Source organism: Hypanus sabinus, chromosome 11 (genome assembly GCF_030144855.1).
Source record: "Hypanus sabinus isolate sHypSab1 chromosome 11, sHypSab1.hap1, whole genome shotgun sequence".
Classification (NCBI taxonomy): domain Eukaryota; kingdom Metazoa; phylum Chordata; class Chondrichthyes; order Myliobatiformes; family Dasyatidae; genus Hypanus; species Hypanus sabinus.
The window spans coordinates 104,843,753-104,860,202 of NC_082716.1; the positions used below are offsets into that span (position 1 = coordinate 104,843,753).

The following is a 16,450-nucleotide window of genomic DNA, read 5'->3' on the forward strand; positions in this document are numbered from 1 at the left end:
CGTTGAAAGGCCTAGATAAAGTGGATATGGAGAGGATGTTTCCAAGAGTGGGGGAGTCTATAACCAAAGGACGCAGCCTCAGAACAGAGATGTGGAGACTTTCTTTAGCCAGAGAATGGTGAATCTGAGGAATTCATTACCACGAATGGCCGAGGTCGCCAAGACATTTAGTTTGTTTATTGTGGAGATTGCTCGGTCCTTGATTAGCCATGGGAGAAGGCAGGAGCATAGGGTTGAGAGGGATAGTAAATCAGCCAGAAAGAACGGCGCAGCAGGTTCGAAGGGCTGAGTGGCCTAATTCGGCTCCCAGGGACTGAGTGTCTGTTGCTCACCCTGCTCCCCTAAACTTGTGGACATAAAAGAAACCCAGGACTGTGGACTCAGTGAGCTAGATTAGTCTAGCACAGTCAGGAAGGGCGAAATGGCCTCCCCGCCACCTTCGGTTTTGCCTCAGGAGGAGGTATCCCCCCCCTTCCCCTGCTGTACCCAAGGGATTGAGAGAGGGAGGCGGGTCCTGGGAGTGGGGGGGGGGAAGGGTAAAGTGGAGCTCTCTCTGTAACCGTTTAACTCAGCCCCTCCCGAGGAGAGAGAGCGCCGGAGGCACACATAGGGTTAATGTGACACATCTTTGTGTATTCGGGGGCCGCGCTCGCTCCGTCTCCGCCGGAGAGGAGACAAGTCTCCCCCTTCCCTTCTCTCTCTCCCCTCTGGCCCATGGACTTCTATCCCCAGGACCTGGCCAGTCTCGCCCCCCACCCACCCCTGAATGGGACGACAGGAGACAGGGCGAAAGTCTGAAGAAAACTGATTTATTTCACTCGGACTCCGCATGCTAGTGAACCAGAGAGGGGGAGAGAGCCGGCGGACCGGGAGGTAACACCGGGGTAAGTGAGAGGGGTCCCTGGAATCTTTTTCTGTCTGTCTGGGACACTGGCGGAGTTGTGTGAATGGGGGCGAGGGGGGAGTGGAGGGAGGGAGGGAGGGAGAGGGGGTGGGAAGCGGAGAGACTTTACAACAAAAGGCTTTTATGAATTGACCATCTTTCTGGGGCTTTTGGAGTGTTTGTCACAACCGGTGTCCCCGCACCTGCCCCCGGGGTTTTCATTGTGTCGGTCGCGAACTGAAGTTGGCCAGAGGGCCGGGTGGGAGGGGGTCGCCCCAGCTGGTGGAGAGGACCGCGGAGGGACCTCTCCCCCCCCCCTTCCCTCCTGAGAGGGAGAGGGCAAGATCATCAGGCTGGCTCTCCAGTGTGTTGAGGGAGCGCGGGGGGAGGGGCACTGCTGAGGGAGCGCCGCGGTGTAGGGAATGTGGCGGTGATGAGGGAGCGCCACACCCGTGGCCGGGGTGGGTGGGGGGGGGCGGAGAGAGGGACGGTGTTGAGGGAGTTCACAGCCCGTTGGGGGGTGGAGGGAGAGGGGTGGTGCTGAGGGAGCTTGGCGGCATGGGAGGTAGGTGGGCACCGAGGGAGCGCCTACCTGGGCGCGGGTTTGGACAGCAGCGGATGAAGCTGAGGGTTTCTGCTTTACCAAGACCGTGTCCCTGTGTGTGGGAACCCAACCGGGTGGGGTGGGGTGCGGTCTTCATTTCTCCAGCTGTCGTTTGTGGGATCCTGCTTTGTACCGTTGGCGGTGAGGTACTTCATTGGCCCTGAAAAGCCCTCAGACATCCTGAGGAGCTGATGGGTGCCACTGTGTCAGAGAGGGCGAAGGGGACTGGGGGAGGCGTGTGGGTGGATGTTTGGGAGGTGAATTGCCCCTGCCTCCAGCTCCCTTCTATCCCCATTCAATCCTTCTGTCTGGAGGGGGTGGTGGAAAGTGACTTTCTCATTTGTGTGCTGGAAGATGGCTCCTTGGCTTCTCCCTCAGTCACCCTGTAAATTTGGACACTTTGGAAGAGCCCCTGCAGATAGAGTCCCTCCCCCGTTGATACCTGTCGGGGTGTGAATCACTGTTATGAAAAGCCCTATTTCTCCTGATCGATTGTAATTGGCTGTTTATGTTACGTATATAAAGTGTGAATTTGGTGGGATCTTACTGTGTACAATCTGGCAGTTGGGTTCTGTCATAGGCACAGTCTCAGAGTAGGTGGCATTGGAGATGAGGAGGAATTTCTTTAGCCGGAGGGTGGTGAATCTGTGGAATTCTTTGCCACAGGTGGCTGTGGAGGCCAAGTCATTGGGTATATTTAAGGCAGAGATTGGTGGATTCTCGATTAGTCAGGGCACGAAGGGGGAAGGCAGGAGATTGGGGCTGAGGGGGAAATGGATTGGCCATGATGAAATGGTGTGGAGCAGACTTGATGGGCCAAATGACCTAATTCTGCTTCTATATTTTACAGTCTTATGCGGGGAACCACACTTCAAAAGAGACTAAAACGTTATAAAGCTCTCTGAAAGGGGTGGTACAAAGGTTAGAGTAACAGAGGTTCATCTTGATCATGGACTGACTGCCCATCTGTACTGATGACGTTTGCCTTGCTTTCAGCTGAAAGGTATCTCCTGCCCCCCCTCCCACCTCCCGGTGTGCCAATATCCACCACTTATCCTCGGACTGTGGGATCGTGCCCTTCCATGGAAGTGGGGGCTGCCTGCCACCCTCACCACCTCTCTCCCCCCCCCCCATGGGTGCTAAACACTCACTGGATGCGGGATTATACCCACCAGGTTTTGCGCTGTGGGGGAGTCTGTGGTTGTAGCTAGGTTACCTCGAGTTACCCTGGTCTGGAGGGAGTGTCTCAGGGGCCACAGTCAAACCGAGGGGCTAGTATCTCATATGGGACACTTGACTCAGTACAGCCGATCTCCTCTCCTGAAGGGTTGAGATAGTCTCAGCCCAACGGCCTCGAGAAATTCTCTTTTCCAGATAAAACCATGTGGCCCGGCTCCGTGCCAGCGAGGCAGATGGAGTTTGATCTGGACAAGTGTGGAGTGATTCACTTCTGAACATCGAACTTGAAGGCGGACTGCATGGTTAATGGCAGGATTCTTAGCAGTGTGGAGGAACAGATGGATCTTGGGGTCCATGCCCATAGATCCCTCAAAGCTGCTGCACACTTTAATAGGCTGGTCAAGAATGTGTATGGCCTGTTGGCTTTATTAGTCAGGGGATTGAGTACAAGAGCTGTGAGATAACATTGCAGCCTGGAGAACTGTGTCCAGTTCAGGTAATCTCATTAAAGGAAGGATATGGGTTTTAGAGAGGGTGCAGAGGATCTGCTAGGGTGTTGCCTGGAGCGAGTTTGGGCTTTTCTCGTGAGACCAAAAGAGAATGAGAGGTGACTTGATGGAAGTTACAAGATGATAAGATGCATATATGGAGTGGACAGCCAGAGACTTCTTCCCAGTATGGAAATGGCTATTACGAGGGCCGTAATTTTAAGGTGATTGGAGGAAAGTTTAGGGGAGGGAATGTCAGAGGTAGTGCTTTTTTTTTTACACAGAGTGGTGGGTGCATGGAATGCACTGCCAGGGGTGGTGGTAGAGGCAGATACATTAGGGGCATTTGAGAAACTTAGACACACGGATGGTAGAAAAATATACTCGAAGAGATAGATTGATCTCGGATTAGGGTTGGCACAACTTTGTGGGCTGAAGGGCCTGTATAGTACTGTAAAGATCTGTGAAGGTGGTCGTGATGCGAGTGAGGTGTAAGACATTACTTTCATGACTGCAAACATTAATTTCTGTTTTTGATTTCAGATCATTTAATTAGCTTGATTTAAATTTTCCATGTGTGTGTATGTATGAATGCTGTATAGGAGTGTGTGTGCTTGTCTGCTGCTCACTGGTCTTGCTCTCTACAATTGCCTGTGTCCTTGGCTGTGGAGGCCAAGTTGTTGGGTACGTTTAAGGCAGAGGTTGATAGATTCTTGATTAGTCAGGGCACGAAGGGATACGGGGAGAAGGCAGAAGATTGTGGCTGAGAGTGAAATCGATCAGCCGTGATGAAGTGGAGGTACAGACCTGATGGGCCAAATGGTCTCATTCTGCTGTTATATCTTGTGGTTATTCACCAGACTCCCAAAACGGGCACAGTTCCCTGCTTCAGTCTTTGAAGAGGTGACCTGGCGGACAAAATGAAAGGTATAGCAATGTTCTCTTGGGAAAGTGCAACGTTCTCACTGGATTCAGAGAATCTCGGGCCCAGGGTTGGTGGGGATAGAACTTTGAGTACAAGTGCTAGGAGGTCGCAGTGGTCCCGTATAAAGCCCCATCTATGTCAGAGTCTGAGCCTCCCACAACACCCTCATAAGATCTATGATAGGACCTCCACTTTGACCAGCGAGGCAGATGTCCCATCCCCTCCCCTTTGCTCTATTGGGCCCTGGACAGGTGGAACTGAAGATGAGACTCCATGTAGGTAGGCAGGTCCATCTATCTCTGTTAAACCCTGGATGCCATGTGGGAAGGTCCCTGGGTCGAGGGCAAGGTTTAACCGACATAGCCTGCAGATTGGACTCTGTAGTTCTCATTGTGTTGTCTTTCTGGCTCCTGGTCACTCATGTTTTTCTTTGTTGCCTTTTTGTGCGTTTTTGTTCGGGACGGCCTGCAGATTATGAATGGCACAGCGCTAGACTGAACTGAATATGCCTGGACTCTTTTGATACTGTGTTTTACGTTCTGTGTTTCTCGCTCGATATTTCTGCTGCTTGCACAATTTGTTTTTATTTGTGTGTGGGGGAGGTATTTGATGTTTTTCTTTGAATGAGTTCCAGGGTTTTCTTTGTTTTTAGTTTGTCTATAGGAAGACAAATCTCTGGGTTGTATACTGCATGCATGCTTTGATAATAATCGTCCTTTAAACCTTTGAGTGGGAGGTCGAGGATCCTAACAACATGGGAACAGCGGAGATGGGGAGGGCGGCCGATCCAAGGCTCCTTGCTGGACTTTACATCTAGACCGGAGAAGTCATTGTGAGATCAAGGACAAACTCAAGGTTCATTAGAATCAGAGTATGTGTAGACTGTACAACCGGAAAGTTTTTACTCTTCCCAGATACTCACGAAACAAGAAACCCCAAAGAATGAATGATAGCCCTTCAAAGCCCCTCCTCCCCCCACTTGCACCAGCAGAATCCACCCCCCCCCCCACAATGCCTCCCCACCTTGCAAGCAACAACAAAAGGTCTCCCCTAAAAGATTTTAATCGAGAGTCCGTCAAAACTATCGTCCATAACCCAGCACCGAGTATCACAGACAGGATGGTTTTTCTGCTCAAAAGGCTGGGAAGCTCAGACCAATCATTACGTACTTATTTATATTACAGTAATCCCATTTTTCACTCCCCACCCCCCCCACCCCCAGATCGTTCCCCTCACCTCTCACTGGGCCAATTCCAGCAGCCAATTAAGCTATCCATCTGTACGTCTGTGGGATGCGGGAGATGATTGGAGTTCAGCTCCTGGGGGATGCCAAACTGTCCTCTATCCTGAGGGGTCCCGGAATGAGAGGGGAGAGGGAGAGAATGTGTGTGTGTGTTTGTGTGTGTGTATGTATGTTGGAATTGGTATCTGTGTGTGTGTGTATGTTGGAATTGGTATCTCTGTGTGTATGTGTGTGTGTATGTTGGAATTGGTATCTGTGTGTGTGTGTGTGTATGTTGGAATTGGTATCTGTGTGTGTGTGTGTGTATGTTGGAATTGGTATCTGTGTGTGTGTGTGTTGGAATTGGTATCTCTGTGTGTATGTGTGTGTGTATGTTGGAATTGGTATCTGTGTGTGTGTATGTTGGAATTGGTATCTGTGTGTGTGTATGTTGGAATTGGTATCTCTGTGTGTGTGTGTGTGTGTATGTTGGAATTGGTATCTGTGTGTGTGTGTATGTTGGAATTGGTATCTGTGTGTGTGTGTGTTGGAATTGGTATCTGTGTGTGTGTGTGTGCGCATGTTGGAATTGGTATCTGTGTGCGTGTGTGTGTGCATGTATGCACGTTTGAACTAGTCCGTTTTGTGTGTGTGCCAGTTGTTAATGGTGAATTACTTGTAAGCTGCACGCAGTTGTTGATGGTTCAGTTGTGGAGCTGTGTCCGGAACACAGCCAGGCATCACTGGGAAGCTGCAGCGGTACGTTGCTGTATGCCGCCCGGTCACACATCCCTGGGCCTCTCTAGCCTGGCCTGACCCACATTGTGCGCCCCGCGCTTGGTTGAGACCTGAACTCGTCAATATCTCTTCTCATCCCCCACGCTTGGATCTTGTGCCTGAATTTTACACAGTGCGAAAAGTCAAAGACATCACAGTCTGTCAGAAACTTGCATTGCTGGCCAACTGAACTCGCTCCTCTCCAACATCCTGGCAGAAACCACGGTTACAACTGAGGGGGTTGCCAATCCAAGAGGTTCGGCCTGTCGTCTCCAGTAAATTCAGGGTTCATTTCCAGGTCAGTCTTAGTAGTAAAAACAACCCCAGGAGACTTAAAAGTACATTCTTTCCAAAATAAAAGAGAATACCTCTGTACAATTTTGTGTTTCCGTTTTGGAAATTTGAGGATTAGGCTTTGGGGCTTATTTGCAAATCTGCTGGAGTCTCCGAACAGTCCTTCTAGGTGAGGCACCTCTTCACCTGAAAATATGCTGGGGTCATCGACTGTGTCTGGTGCTCCCAGTGAGACCTCCTCTACACTGGTGAGACCCGTCATAAATTGGGTGGAGGGTGGGGAGGCCACTTCGCCACACAATCTTCCACACGTGGAAATTCCCAGTGGCCAAATGTTTTAATTCCCATTGCCGTTCCCATTCTGATGTGTCTGTCCGTTGTGGCTACCCTCAGGGTACACCTTGTATCGTGCTTGGGTGGCCTCCAACCTGATGGCATTAATATCGATTTCTTCTGTGAACAAATTCCCCTCCCCTTTCTCTATTCCTCACTCTTTCAATTCTCACCTGCCTATGACTTTCCCCTGGGTCCCCCCCCCCCTCTCTCCAATGGTCTACTCTCCTCTCCTATCGGATTCTTTCTTCTCCAGCTCCTGACCTTTCCCACCCACTTGGCTTCACCTTTCACCTTCCAGCTAGCCTCTTTCCCACCCTCCCTCCCTCCCCCCTTTTTATTCTGGCATCTTTTCCCCTCGCTCTCAGTGGAGAAAAAGGGTCTTGGTCTGAAACAGCAACTCTTTTTTCATCTCCATAGATGATGCTTGACTTCTGAGTTCCTCCAGCGATTTGGATGTGTTCATTTAACTATTTGTTGGACCACTGAAGTTTCTGATTGGCTGTAGTTAGGTTTCAGCATTGGGCATGTTAACCAATAGCAGGCGAGTTATGTGTGGAGGAAGAAGAAAATGTCTTCATTTTTGTTGTAACATTCAAGATGATTGTCGATACCTTTAAATTCCTTATAGATCCTAACTTGTTGAAGTGATGAAATTGTTTCATTTTCTCTCCTGGCTGTTTCTGGCATCTTCAAGCCTCGATGCTCGAAACTGCAGTGAACAAAACAATTCTGAATTGCCTTACTGCTTATTTCCCGGCAGCTCTCAGTGACGAGCTCTATCTATTAGATAGAGCTCTTATAGATAGCGGGGTCAAGGGATATGGGGAGAGGGCAGGAACGGGGTACTGATTGTGGATGATCAGCCATGATCACAGTGAATGGCGGTGCTGGCTCGAAGGGCCAAATGGCCTACTCCTGCACCTACTGTCTATTGACAAAAGTCACTGCTCTCTGAACACAAGCATAAGCAGCTGACACTGTTTGCTCTAAGCACCATGTAGTGTCTAATTCCTGTTACCAGTCAGAAGCTGATCAGCAATGTTCTCCTGTGCTAATTAAGTGGCATAGTGTCGCAAATAAGTGAAGGGAATCTCAGCTATTTTCTCGGTTGTTTTTTGTTCATTAAGAGTTGTACCAAATAACTGCTGCCCCAATTAACCGATGGCCTGAATACTCTTGAATCTGGAGTTTTTGATAATCTTTTTAAAAGCCCTTAAAGAGTTGTACTGCAGTGAAAACAGGCCCTTTGGCCCATCTTGTCCATGGTGGCTCTCAAATACCTATCTATAGTAATCTCAATGACTGTACTTGGTCTGTAGTTTATGATGCTTTGGTAGTTCAAAGTTCAAAGTAAATTAATTATCAAGTACACGTATGTCACCGTATGCAACCCTGAGATTCATTTTCTTGTGGGCACACTCAGTAAATCTATAGAATAATAGCCGATGAATCAATGAAAGACTGCCCAACTGGGGCATCCAACCAGATGCAAAAGCCAGAAAATACTGCAAGTACAAAGAAGAAGTAGTAATAATAATAATAATAATAATAATAATAATAATAATAATAATAATAATAATAATAATAATAATAATAATAATAAATAAATAAATAAGCAATAAATATTGAGAACAGAAATAAAGAGTTCTTGAAAGTGAGTCTGTATTTTGTGGAACTGTTCAGTGATGGGGCAAGTGAAGTTATTCCCTGTGGTTCAAGAGCCTGATGGTTGAGATGTAGTAACTGCTCCTGAACCTGGTGGTGTGAGTCCTGAGGTTCCCGTAGCCTCCTGATAGCAGCAGCGAGAAGAGAGTATGAGCTCGATGGAGGGGGTGGGGGGGAAGGTGGAGCCTCTGATGAGGGATGCTGCTTTGCTGTGACAGTGTTTTGTGTAGACCTGTTCAGTGGTCAGGAGGGCTTTACCTGTGATGGTCTGGGCATGTCCATGACCTTTAGTAGGGTTTTCTGTTCAAGGGCATTGGTGTTTCCATGCCAGGCTGTGATACAGCCATTCATGTGCTCACCCAAATATTTCATAAGCATTATGCAATTACCTTCTTGGGTTCCAGATTGAGTGACCCTCTGGGTGGAGAAAATAGTTCCTCACCATAAGCACATATCCTCTTTTATGGGGAAAGGTTTCTCACTGTCCACCCATCCACACCCTTCAATGTTTGTTTATTTACTTAGTTAGGGATACAGTACTGAAACAGGCCCAACGAGCCCATTCCCTCCATTTACACCCACGTGACCAATTCACCTACTACCCCCTCTGTCTTTGGAAGGTGGGAGGAAACCAGAGCACCAGGAGGAAACCCACATGGTCACATGGAGAAGCGAAAGCACCTTGCAGATTCTGTGGGTTTCAGTGAGACCTCCCACTCACTCTCCAAAAGACGAGTACAGGCCCAGAGCCATCAAAAGTTTCTCGTACGTTAACCCTTTAATTCCTGGAATCATTCTCATGAACCTTCCCCTGGGCCCTCTCCGATGCCAGCACGTATTTTCTTTGATAAAGGCCAGAGACTACTCACAATATTCCAAGTACGGTCAGACCAACCCATCCTTGCTCTTGCATTCTAGTCCTGACATTGCATTTGCCTTTCTCACCACTGACTCAACTTGCAAGTTAACTTTTTGGGAGCCATTAACCTACGGACCAGTATGCACTTGGATTGTGGGGGGGGTGGGGGGGGAGACCGGAGCACCCGGAGGAATCTTGTGCGACCACAGGGAGAACGTACAGACAGCGGGGCTGGCACTTGAATAGTGCAATACTAACAGCCACCCTATGCTCCACTACACTACACTCTGATGTTCTGCACCTTGACTGGTGCTTGGCCTCCACTGCTCCAAAGAAAATGAAGCCAGTCTTCTCCACAAGCAGGAGACGTTCTGTCCCACGTTTAAAGGAAGGAAACTGTGAAAGTGCGAGGGGGGAGAGTGACTTTGGGATTCCTGAGTCAGGTTTGCTATCGTTGGCGTCGGTCGTGAAATTTGTTGTTTTGTGGCTGTGGTACGGTGAAAGGCAGAAAAGTAGTTATAGATATTAATAAGAATATATTTTTTAAAAACTAAAATAAAAAGTATTGCAAAACGAGAGCAAAAACAGCTGTGAGATCATGTTCATGAGTTCAATGCCCATTCAGAACTCAGATGGCGGAGGGGAAGAAGCTGTTCCTGAATCGTTGAGTGTATGTCCTCAGGCTTCTGTACCTCCTCCCTGATTAGTAATGAGAAGAGGGCACGGCCTGGGTAGTGATGGATGCGTCCTTCATGATGGATGCGTCATTTTTGAGGCATTGCCTTTTGAAGATGTCCTCAGTCCTGGGGGGGGGGGGCGGGGGGGGGAGGGAGGAGGCTCGTGCCCATGGTGGAGCTGGCTGAGTTTATAACTTTCTGCAGCTTTTTTCTGGTCCTGTGCAGTGGCCCCTCGAGACCTGACGGTGATGCAGCCAGTTAGAATGTTCTTCACGGCATGCTTGTTTGTTCGTACAGTGCAGTGTTACATGAGATAGATTATCATGGCCTTTCCGTGACCGTGATTGTTCTTGGCAAATTTATCTACAGAAGCCATTAGCCCTTGCCTGCTTCTGGGCAGTGTCTTTACAAGATGGATGACCCCAGCCATGATCAATACTCTTCAGAGATTGTCTGCCTGGCGTCAGTGGTCGCATAACCAGGACTTGTGATCTGCACTGGCTGTTCGTACGACCACTCACCACCTGCTCCCGTGGCTTCATGTGACCCTGATCTGGGGTGGGGTTGGGGGGGGGGGGTTTGTCTAAGCAGGTGTTACATCTTGCCCAAGGGTGACCTTCAGGCTAGTGGAGGAAGGAGTGCCTTATATCTCCTTTGGTAGAGACGTATCTCCACCTTGTCACCTTCCACCCTACGTAAGCTTTTAGATATTCGGTAGGTTTCAATGAGATGGCCTGTCCCCATTCTTCAACGGGTACAGGCCTAGAGCCATCAAGCGCAGCAATAGGATCGAGGTCTACATGTTTGTTTACAGAACTGTTTGTAGAAAACCTTGATCCTATTGATAAGAAGGAGCAGATAAAACTCCCGACCGCAATGCACAAAGTTTACCACACAGCCAATCGACAATGACATTTCCTCCCCACATTGCAATTGAGTTTCCGAAATGATGTCCAATCAGCTGATTGATAAGTAGAGAAAGGAGGACACACCACTATCCACACTGCACTAATAATGTCTCCTCGTATGGTGAAGAAACATTTGCGTGTAGGGTGAAAACAACTCTACGCAGCTTTCTCCTGACTGGCTGAGTCTGGGGTAGTTGGTGGGTGTGGGGAGCATATTAATAGGATTAGTGTAAATAGTTAGTCAGTATGGATTCAATGGGCCAAACGGTATTGCTCTGTGCCTAAGAAGGGAAAGGTGGAATATGACAGCACCAGACCCCACTGTATCATAGCCTGATGTTACTACAGCTCAGGGCGTTGGAGTTCAGACTTCAATTCCGATGCCATCTGTAAGGAGTGTGTACATCCTTCCCGTGAACAAGTGGCTTTCCTCTTGATGCTCCAGTTTCCTCCCGCAGTCCAAAGACGTACTTGTTAGTAGGTTAATTGGTCACTGTAAATTGTCCCATGATGAGGCTAGGGCTAAGTATCTGAGTTGGCAGGCAGTGGAATTCGTGGGGCCGAAAGGGCCTGTTCCGTGCTGTATCGCTAAACAAAAATAATAGAAACAGTCACTACGTTCAAAAGGCATTTAGGTGGACAGTTCAGTCACAGCTAAAACTTTTGAACAAACTTCTAGAGTTGTGTAGTGGAGAGTGTATTGACTGGCTGCATCACAGCCTGGTATGGAAACACCAAAGCCCTTGAACGGAAAATCCTACAAAAGGTAGTAAATTCAGCCCAGTACATCATGGGTGAAACCCTCCCAAACATTGAGCACATCTACATGAAACACTGTCACAGGAAAGCAGCATCCATCATCAGAGATCCTCACCACCCAGGGCATGATCTCTTCTCACTGCTGCCATCAGGTAGAAGGTACAAGAGACTCAGGACTCGCACCACTCGCAAGAGCAGTTACTACCCCTCAACCATCAGGCTCTTGATCAAAAGGGGCTGACTGCACTCACATCCCCCATCCAATGAGATGTTTCCACCACCAATGATCTCACTTTAAGGACTCTTTATCTCATTATCTCATGTTCTTGTTCTTTATTGCTATTTATTTACATATGCATTTGCACAGTTTGTTGTCTTCTGCACTCTGGTTGATCTTTCACTGATCCTGTTATAGTCACTATTCTATAGATCTATTGAGTTTGGCCGCAGGAAAATGAATCTTGGGGTTATATATGATGACGTATATGCACTCTGATAATAAATTTGAAGTTTGAATTAGTCTGGACAAAGGAAAATGCTAATGGCAGTGAATGTGAGCACTTTGCCCTGAGGTGGGAGATTTAGCGGGGAGAGGGGAAATATCAGAGGAGTCAGGCTCCACGTCTGTCTTCAGAGAAAAAGTCACAAAACACTTGCCAGAAATGCCAGGGCGGTAGGAATCTGATAAGAATAAAATCTGAAGAGAAATAGCTTTAGAAAAAAGACGTCAGAGAAGGTGGTGATAAGTGAGCATTCCTGGTTTTTTTTTGCCAGTACTGGCTGTGGAGATAATGGATGCCTGTTTGTCAGCTTCTGAAATTCTGTAATAGATTTAAACGCCAGGTCAGAGGGATTAAAAAGGCATCGTGTCAGGACCAAAGGCCAAGGGTAGGGTCAGTTCTGCTCGCTGCTCTGTGATATTTGCTCCGCTCTGCACTGAACTGAGACCGTGGCCTGCCCAGGCCTTGTGTCTTCTCTCACTTCCACTAATTTCTCCCCCTCCCCTTCTTTTGTCCATTCTCCTTTCTGGTTTCCCCCTCAACTCTTCTCCTCACCTGCCCATCACCGCCCTGCGGGACCCCTCCCATGCGCCACTCTCCTCTCCTACAGATTCCTTCTTCAGCCCTTTACCTTTTCCACCTCTCACCTCCCAGCTTACGTAATTCCTCACATCGCTCCTCACTCGGATTACCCTGACGTTTACTCCGCAGTGCGCTGCGCTGAGGCTCACGTCTGCTCTGGCTGCTGTGGGCTTCATGCCTGCAGGCCCTCTTTCGCTCTGAATGCTATTTGCTTGCTTTCATTGTTCGTGCAATGTGTGTTCTTCCCCCTCCCCCTCCTCCTTCACGTTGGGTGTTTGTTGGTTTTTATTTAATGGGTTCTTTTGGGTTCCTTTGGCTGCCTGTTAGGGAGACGAAGCTCAGATTGTGACGTCCCTCTGTTTCTCTGTTATTCTGAAGCTTTAGGAGGGAAAGCACGGAAATCTAATTAAGGAGCAGCAAGGAATGAATATTTAGACTGAGGAGATGTGATGTGAGCTCTGAGCTCAAAGGAGGAAGAGACTGGGGAACGACTGGCCTGTTCAGCGTAGATTGGGGAACCTGCTTTGTCGATCACCTTCGCTCTGTTGGCCACAACAGGCGGTTTTTCCCGGTGAAACTCCATTTCCCATTCCTATTCCAACGTGTCTGTCCGTGGCCTCCTCTCGGACCGTCACGATGTGGCCACACAGACTGCAGGAGCAGCACCTGGGTCTCCAACATGGATTTCTCTAACTTCTCGCCCCTTTCCCTTCTCTCTTCCATTCCTCATTCTGGTTCCCCTCTCACCCCTTCTCTTCTCCTCACCTGCCCACCATCTCCCTCTGCTTCCCCTTCTCTTTCCCCTATGGTCCACTTTCCTCTCCTATCGATTCCTTCTTTTCCATTCTCTTACCCCACTTCCCCACACACCCACCTTCCCCCTCACCTGGTTTCACCTGTCTCCTGGTGTCCATCCCCATTCCTTTCCAATCTTGAAGAAGGGTCTCGGTCCAAAACGTTGACTGTTTATTCCTCTCCGTAGATGCTGCCTGACTTGTTGAATTCTTCCTGTGTTTTATATATTTATTGGGATAAAGTGCGGAATAGGTCCTTCGAGCTCCCCAATCACAATTTACAAAAACCAGCTAACTGACCAACTGGTAGGTCTTTGGATTGTGGGAGGAAACCCACATGGTCACAGGGAGAGCGTACAAATGTACAGGCACTGGCAGGAATTGAACCCGGTCACCTGGACTGTAAAGCGTTGTGCTGACCACTATGCTACTGTGACCCCCCCCCCCCCCCCGTTTCTCAGTTGGTCTGATGCCTTAGGAGGGAAAATGAAGGAATCTAAGGAGCAAGAAGGAATGAATATTTAGATTGAGGAGAGTCAACACCTTTTGCCTCATCAATTGAGTTCTTTGAGGAGGTGACTAATGGATTTGACGAGAGTAGATTGTCAGTGTTAGGGTTTGTCAGAAGACGTTTGAGGACTTTGTTGCTTAACAAGGTTAGAATCAGAATCAGGTTTAATATCTGCTGCATATGTTGTGAAGTGTGTTGTTTTGTGGCAGCAGTACAGTGTAATGCATAATCAAAATTACAATAAGGATATGTGTATATATGTCTCTATGTGAGTACCTTGCTCAGAACTACAATCGCCAGCACGACAAAAACCCCCGAACATTAATCCCTCCTACCGACACTGTGGTAATGGGAGTATTATTAAAAGTAAGTTAACACTAATCAGGAAGCTGTTGGTAGCCAGAGGCGGGATCTGGGGTTGGCGGAGTCTTTACTTCCGCTCTTTTTACTCCTGATATGCATTGTATATCGTTCCTCCACCCATGCCACACGAGGCACCTGGAAGCCTCTGTGTTGTAAATATCATTTGCCGTCCCAGATAAAGATGCTCTTTTGGCCATCAAGTTGTCGAGTGGTCTCTTTGTAGAGTAGAAGTTACCACGTACACCATGTCCATATCCCTCCATCTTCCTCACATCCATGTGCCTATTTAAACATCTCTTCACAGCCTCTAATGTATTTGCCTCTACCATCACACCAACATATTAAATTAAATAAGTAGTGCAAAAGAAGAGGAGGAAAAAAAAGTAGTGAGGTAGTGTTAATGGGTTCAGTGTCCATTCAGAAATCTGATGGCAGAGGGGAAGAAGCTGTTCCTCAATCACTGAGTGTGTGTCTTCAGGCTCCTGTACCTCCTCCCTGATGGCAGAGGGGAAGAAGCTGTTCCTGAATCACTGAGTGTGTGTCTTCAGGCTCCTGTACCTCCTCCCTGATGGCAGAGGGGAAGAAGCTGTTCCTGAATCGCTGAGTGTGTGTCTTCAGGCTCCTGTACCTCCTCCCTGATGGCAGAGGGGAAGAAGCTGTTCCTGAATCGTTGAGTGTGTGTCTTCAGGCTCCTGTACCTCCTCCCTGATGGCAGAGGGGAAGAAGCTGTTCCTGAATCACTGAGTGTGTGTCTTCAGGCTCCTGTACCTCCTCCCTGATGGCAGAGGGGAAGAAGCTGTTCCTGAATCGTTGAGTGTGGGTCTTCAGGCTCCTGTACCTCCTCCCTGATGGTCGCAGTGAGAAGAGGGCATGACAATGATGGGGGCCCTTAACGATGGATGCCGCCTTTTTGAGGCATCAGCTTTGATGGTGGGGGGGGCTAGTTCCCATGATGGGGATGGGAGTTTGCAACTTGCTGCAGTTTTTTCTGATCCTGTGCGGTACTCCCCTCCCCCATGCCAGACGGTGATGCAACCAGTTAAAATGCTCTCCACTCATGGAATTAACCGATGTACTGGTGTGGATTGTGATGGATAGCAGACAGAGGATCAGAGTAAAAGAAACCTTGCTCAGTGACTAGTGAAGTGGATGTATAGAAAGCATCTTATCCTGATGCGTCATTGCCTTGTGTATCAAACAGTCTGCCCAAGACCACAAGAACTTGCAGACAGCTATGAATTATTTTCTTTTTGTGCTTCCATGATGTACTTGTGTACACAATATTCCAAATTTGACCTCAACGTTTTATAGAACTGGCACATATTTAGGCACTGGTGAGTCCTCACTTGGAGTACCGTGAGAGGTTTGGGCGTCTTATCTAAGACAGGATGTGTTGACATTGGAGATTGGTAAATAGGTTTGTAAAGTGGGCTTTTGACACATTGCCCTTCATAAATCAAAGTACTGAGTACAGGAGCTGGGTTGTAATGTTGACACAAGACCGAGTTTGGAGTATTATGTGCAGTTTTGGTCACCTACCTACAGGATGGCGACACGTCTCTACAACGGAGGTGTGAGGCGCTCTTTCCCTCCGCTCGCCTGCTGGGCACCTTGGGCAAGGTGTAGCACCTCCTTAGCAACCCCCCCGCCCCACCCACCCATCTCAGGGTCATGTGAAGTCATAGGAACAGCCGGTGCATATCACAATCCTGGTTATGTTACCCTGACACCAGGCTGACAATCTCTGAAGAGTGTTGATAACGGCTGGGGTCACCCGTCTGGTAAAGACACTGCCCAGAAGAAGGCAGTGGCAGACCACTTCTGTGGAAAAATTTGCCAAGAACAATCATGGTCATGGAAAGATTATGATCACCCATGTCATACGACACAGCACCGAATGATAATGATCTATAGGAAATGTATTGATAATATTAAGAGTACAGAGAAAATTTACAAGGATGTTGCCAGGCCTGGAGGACCTGAATTATGGGGAAAGATTGAATAGGTTAGGACTTTATGCCTAGGGCAATGAGGAGAGAATTGATAGGGGTATACAAAATTATGAGGGGTGTAGGTAGTGTTTTTTTTCCTGCTGAGGTAGGGAGAGTCTACAACTAGAGGTCA

At 48.3% G+C, this 16,450-nt stretch overlaps 1 protein-coding gene across 2 annotated transcripts in view; it reads left to right on the forward strand.

Annotated features, from left to right (window-relative positions):
* Positions 1-642: 642 nt before the first annotated feature.
* LOC132402246 (pleckstrin homology domain-containing family G member 2-like) overlaps positions 643-16,450 on the forward strand; it is a 266,962-nt gene continuing 251,154 nt past the window's right edge. Inside the window, exon 1 of one of the 2 annotated variants that reach the window (XM_059985016.1) lies at positions 643-884. Coding sequence is in view for 1 of the 2 variants with exons in the window: in XM_059985015.1 (XP_059840998.1) it covers positions 4,075-4,081 (7 nt within the window). In the remaining variant the exon portion in view is untranslated. Of the gene's footprint in view, positions 885-4,021; positions 4,082-16,450 lie in introns of those variants that run through there. The other variant, XM_059985015.1, reaches the window with a different exon arrangement.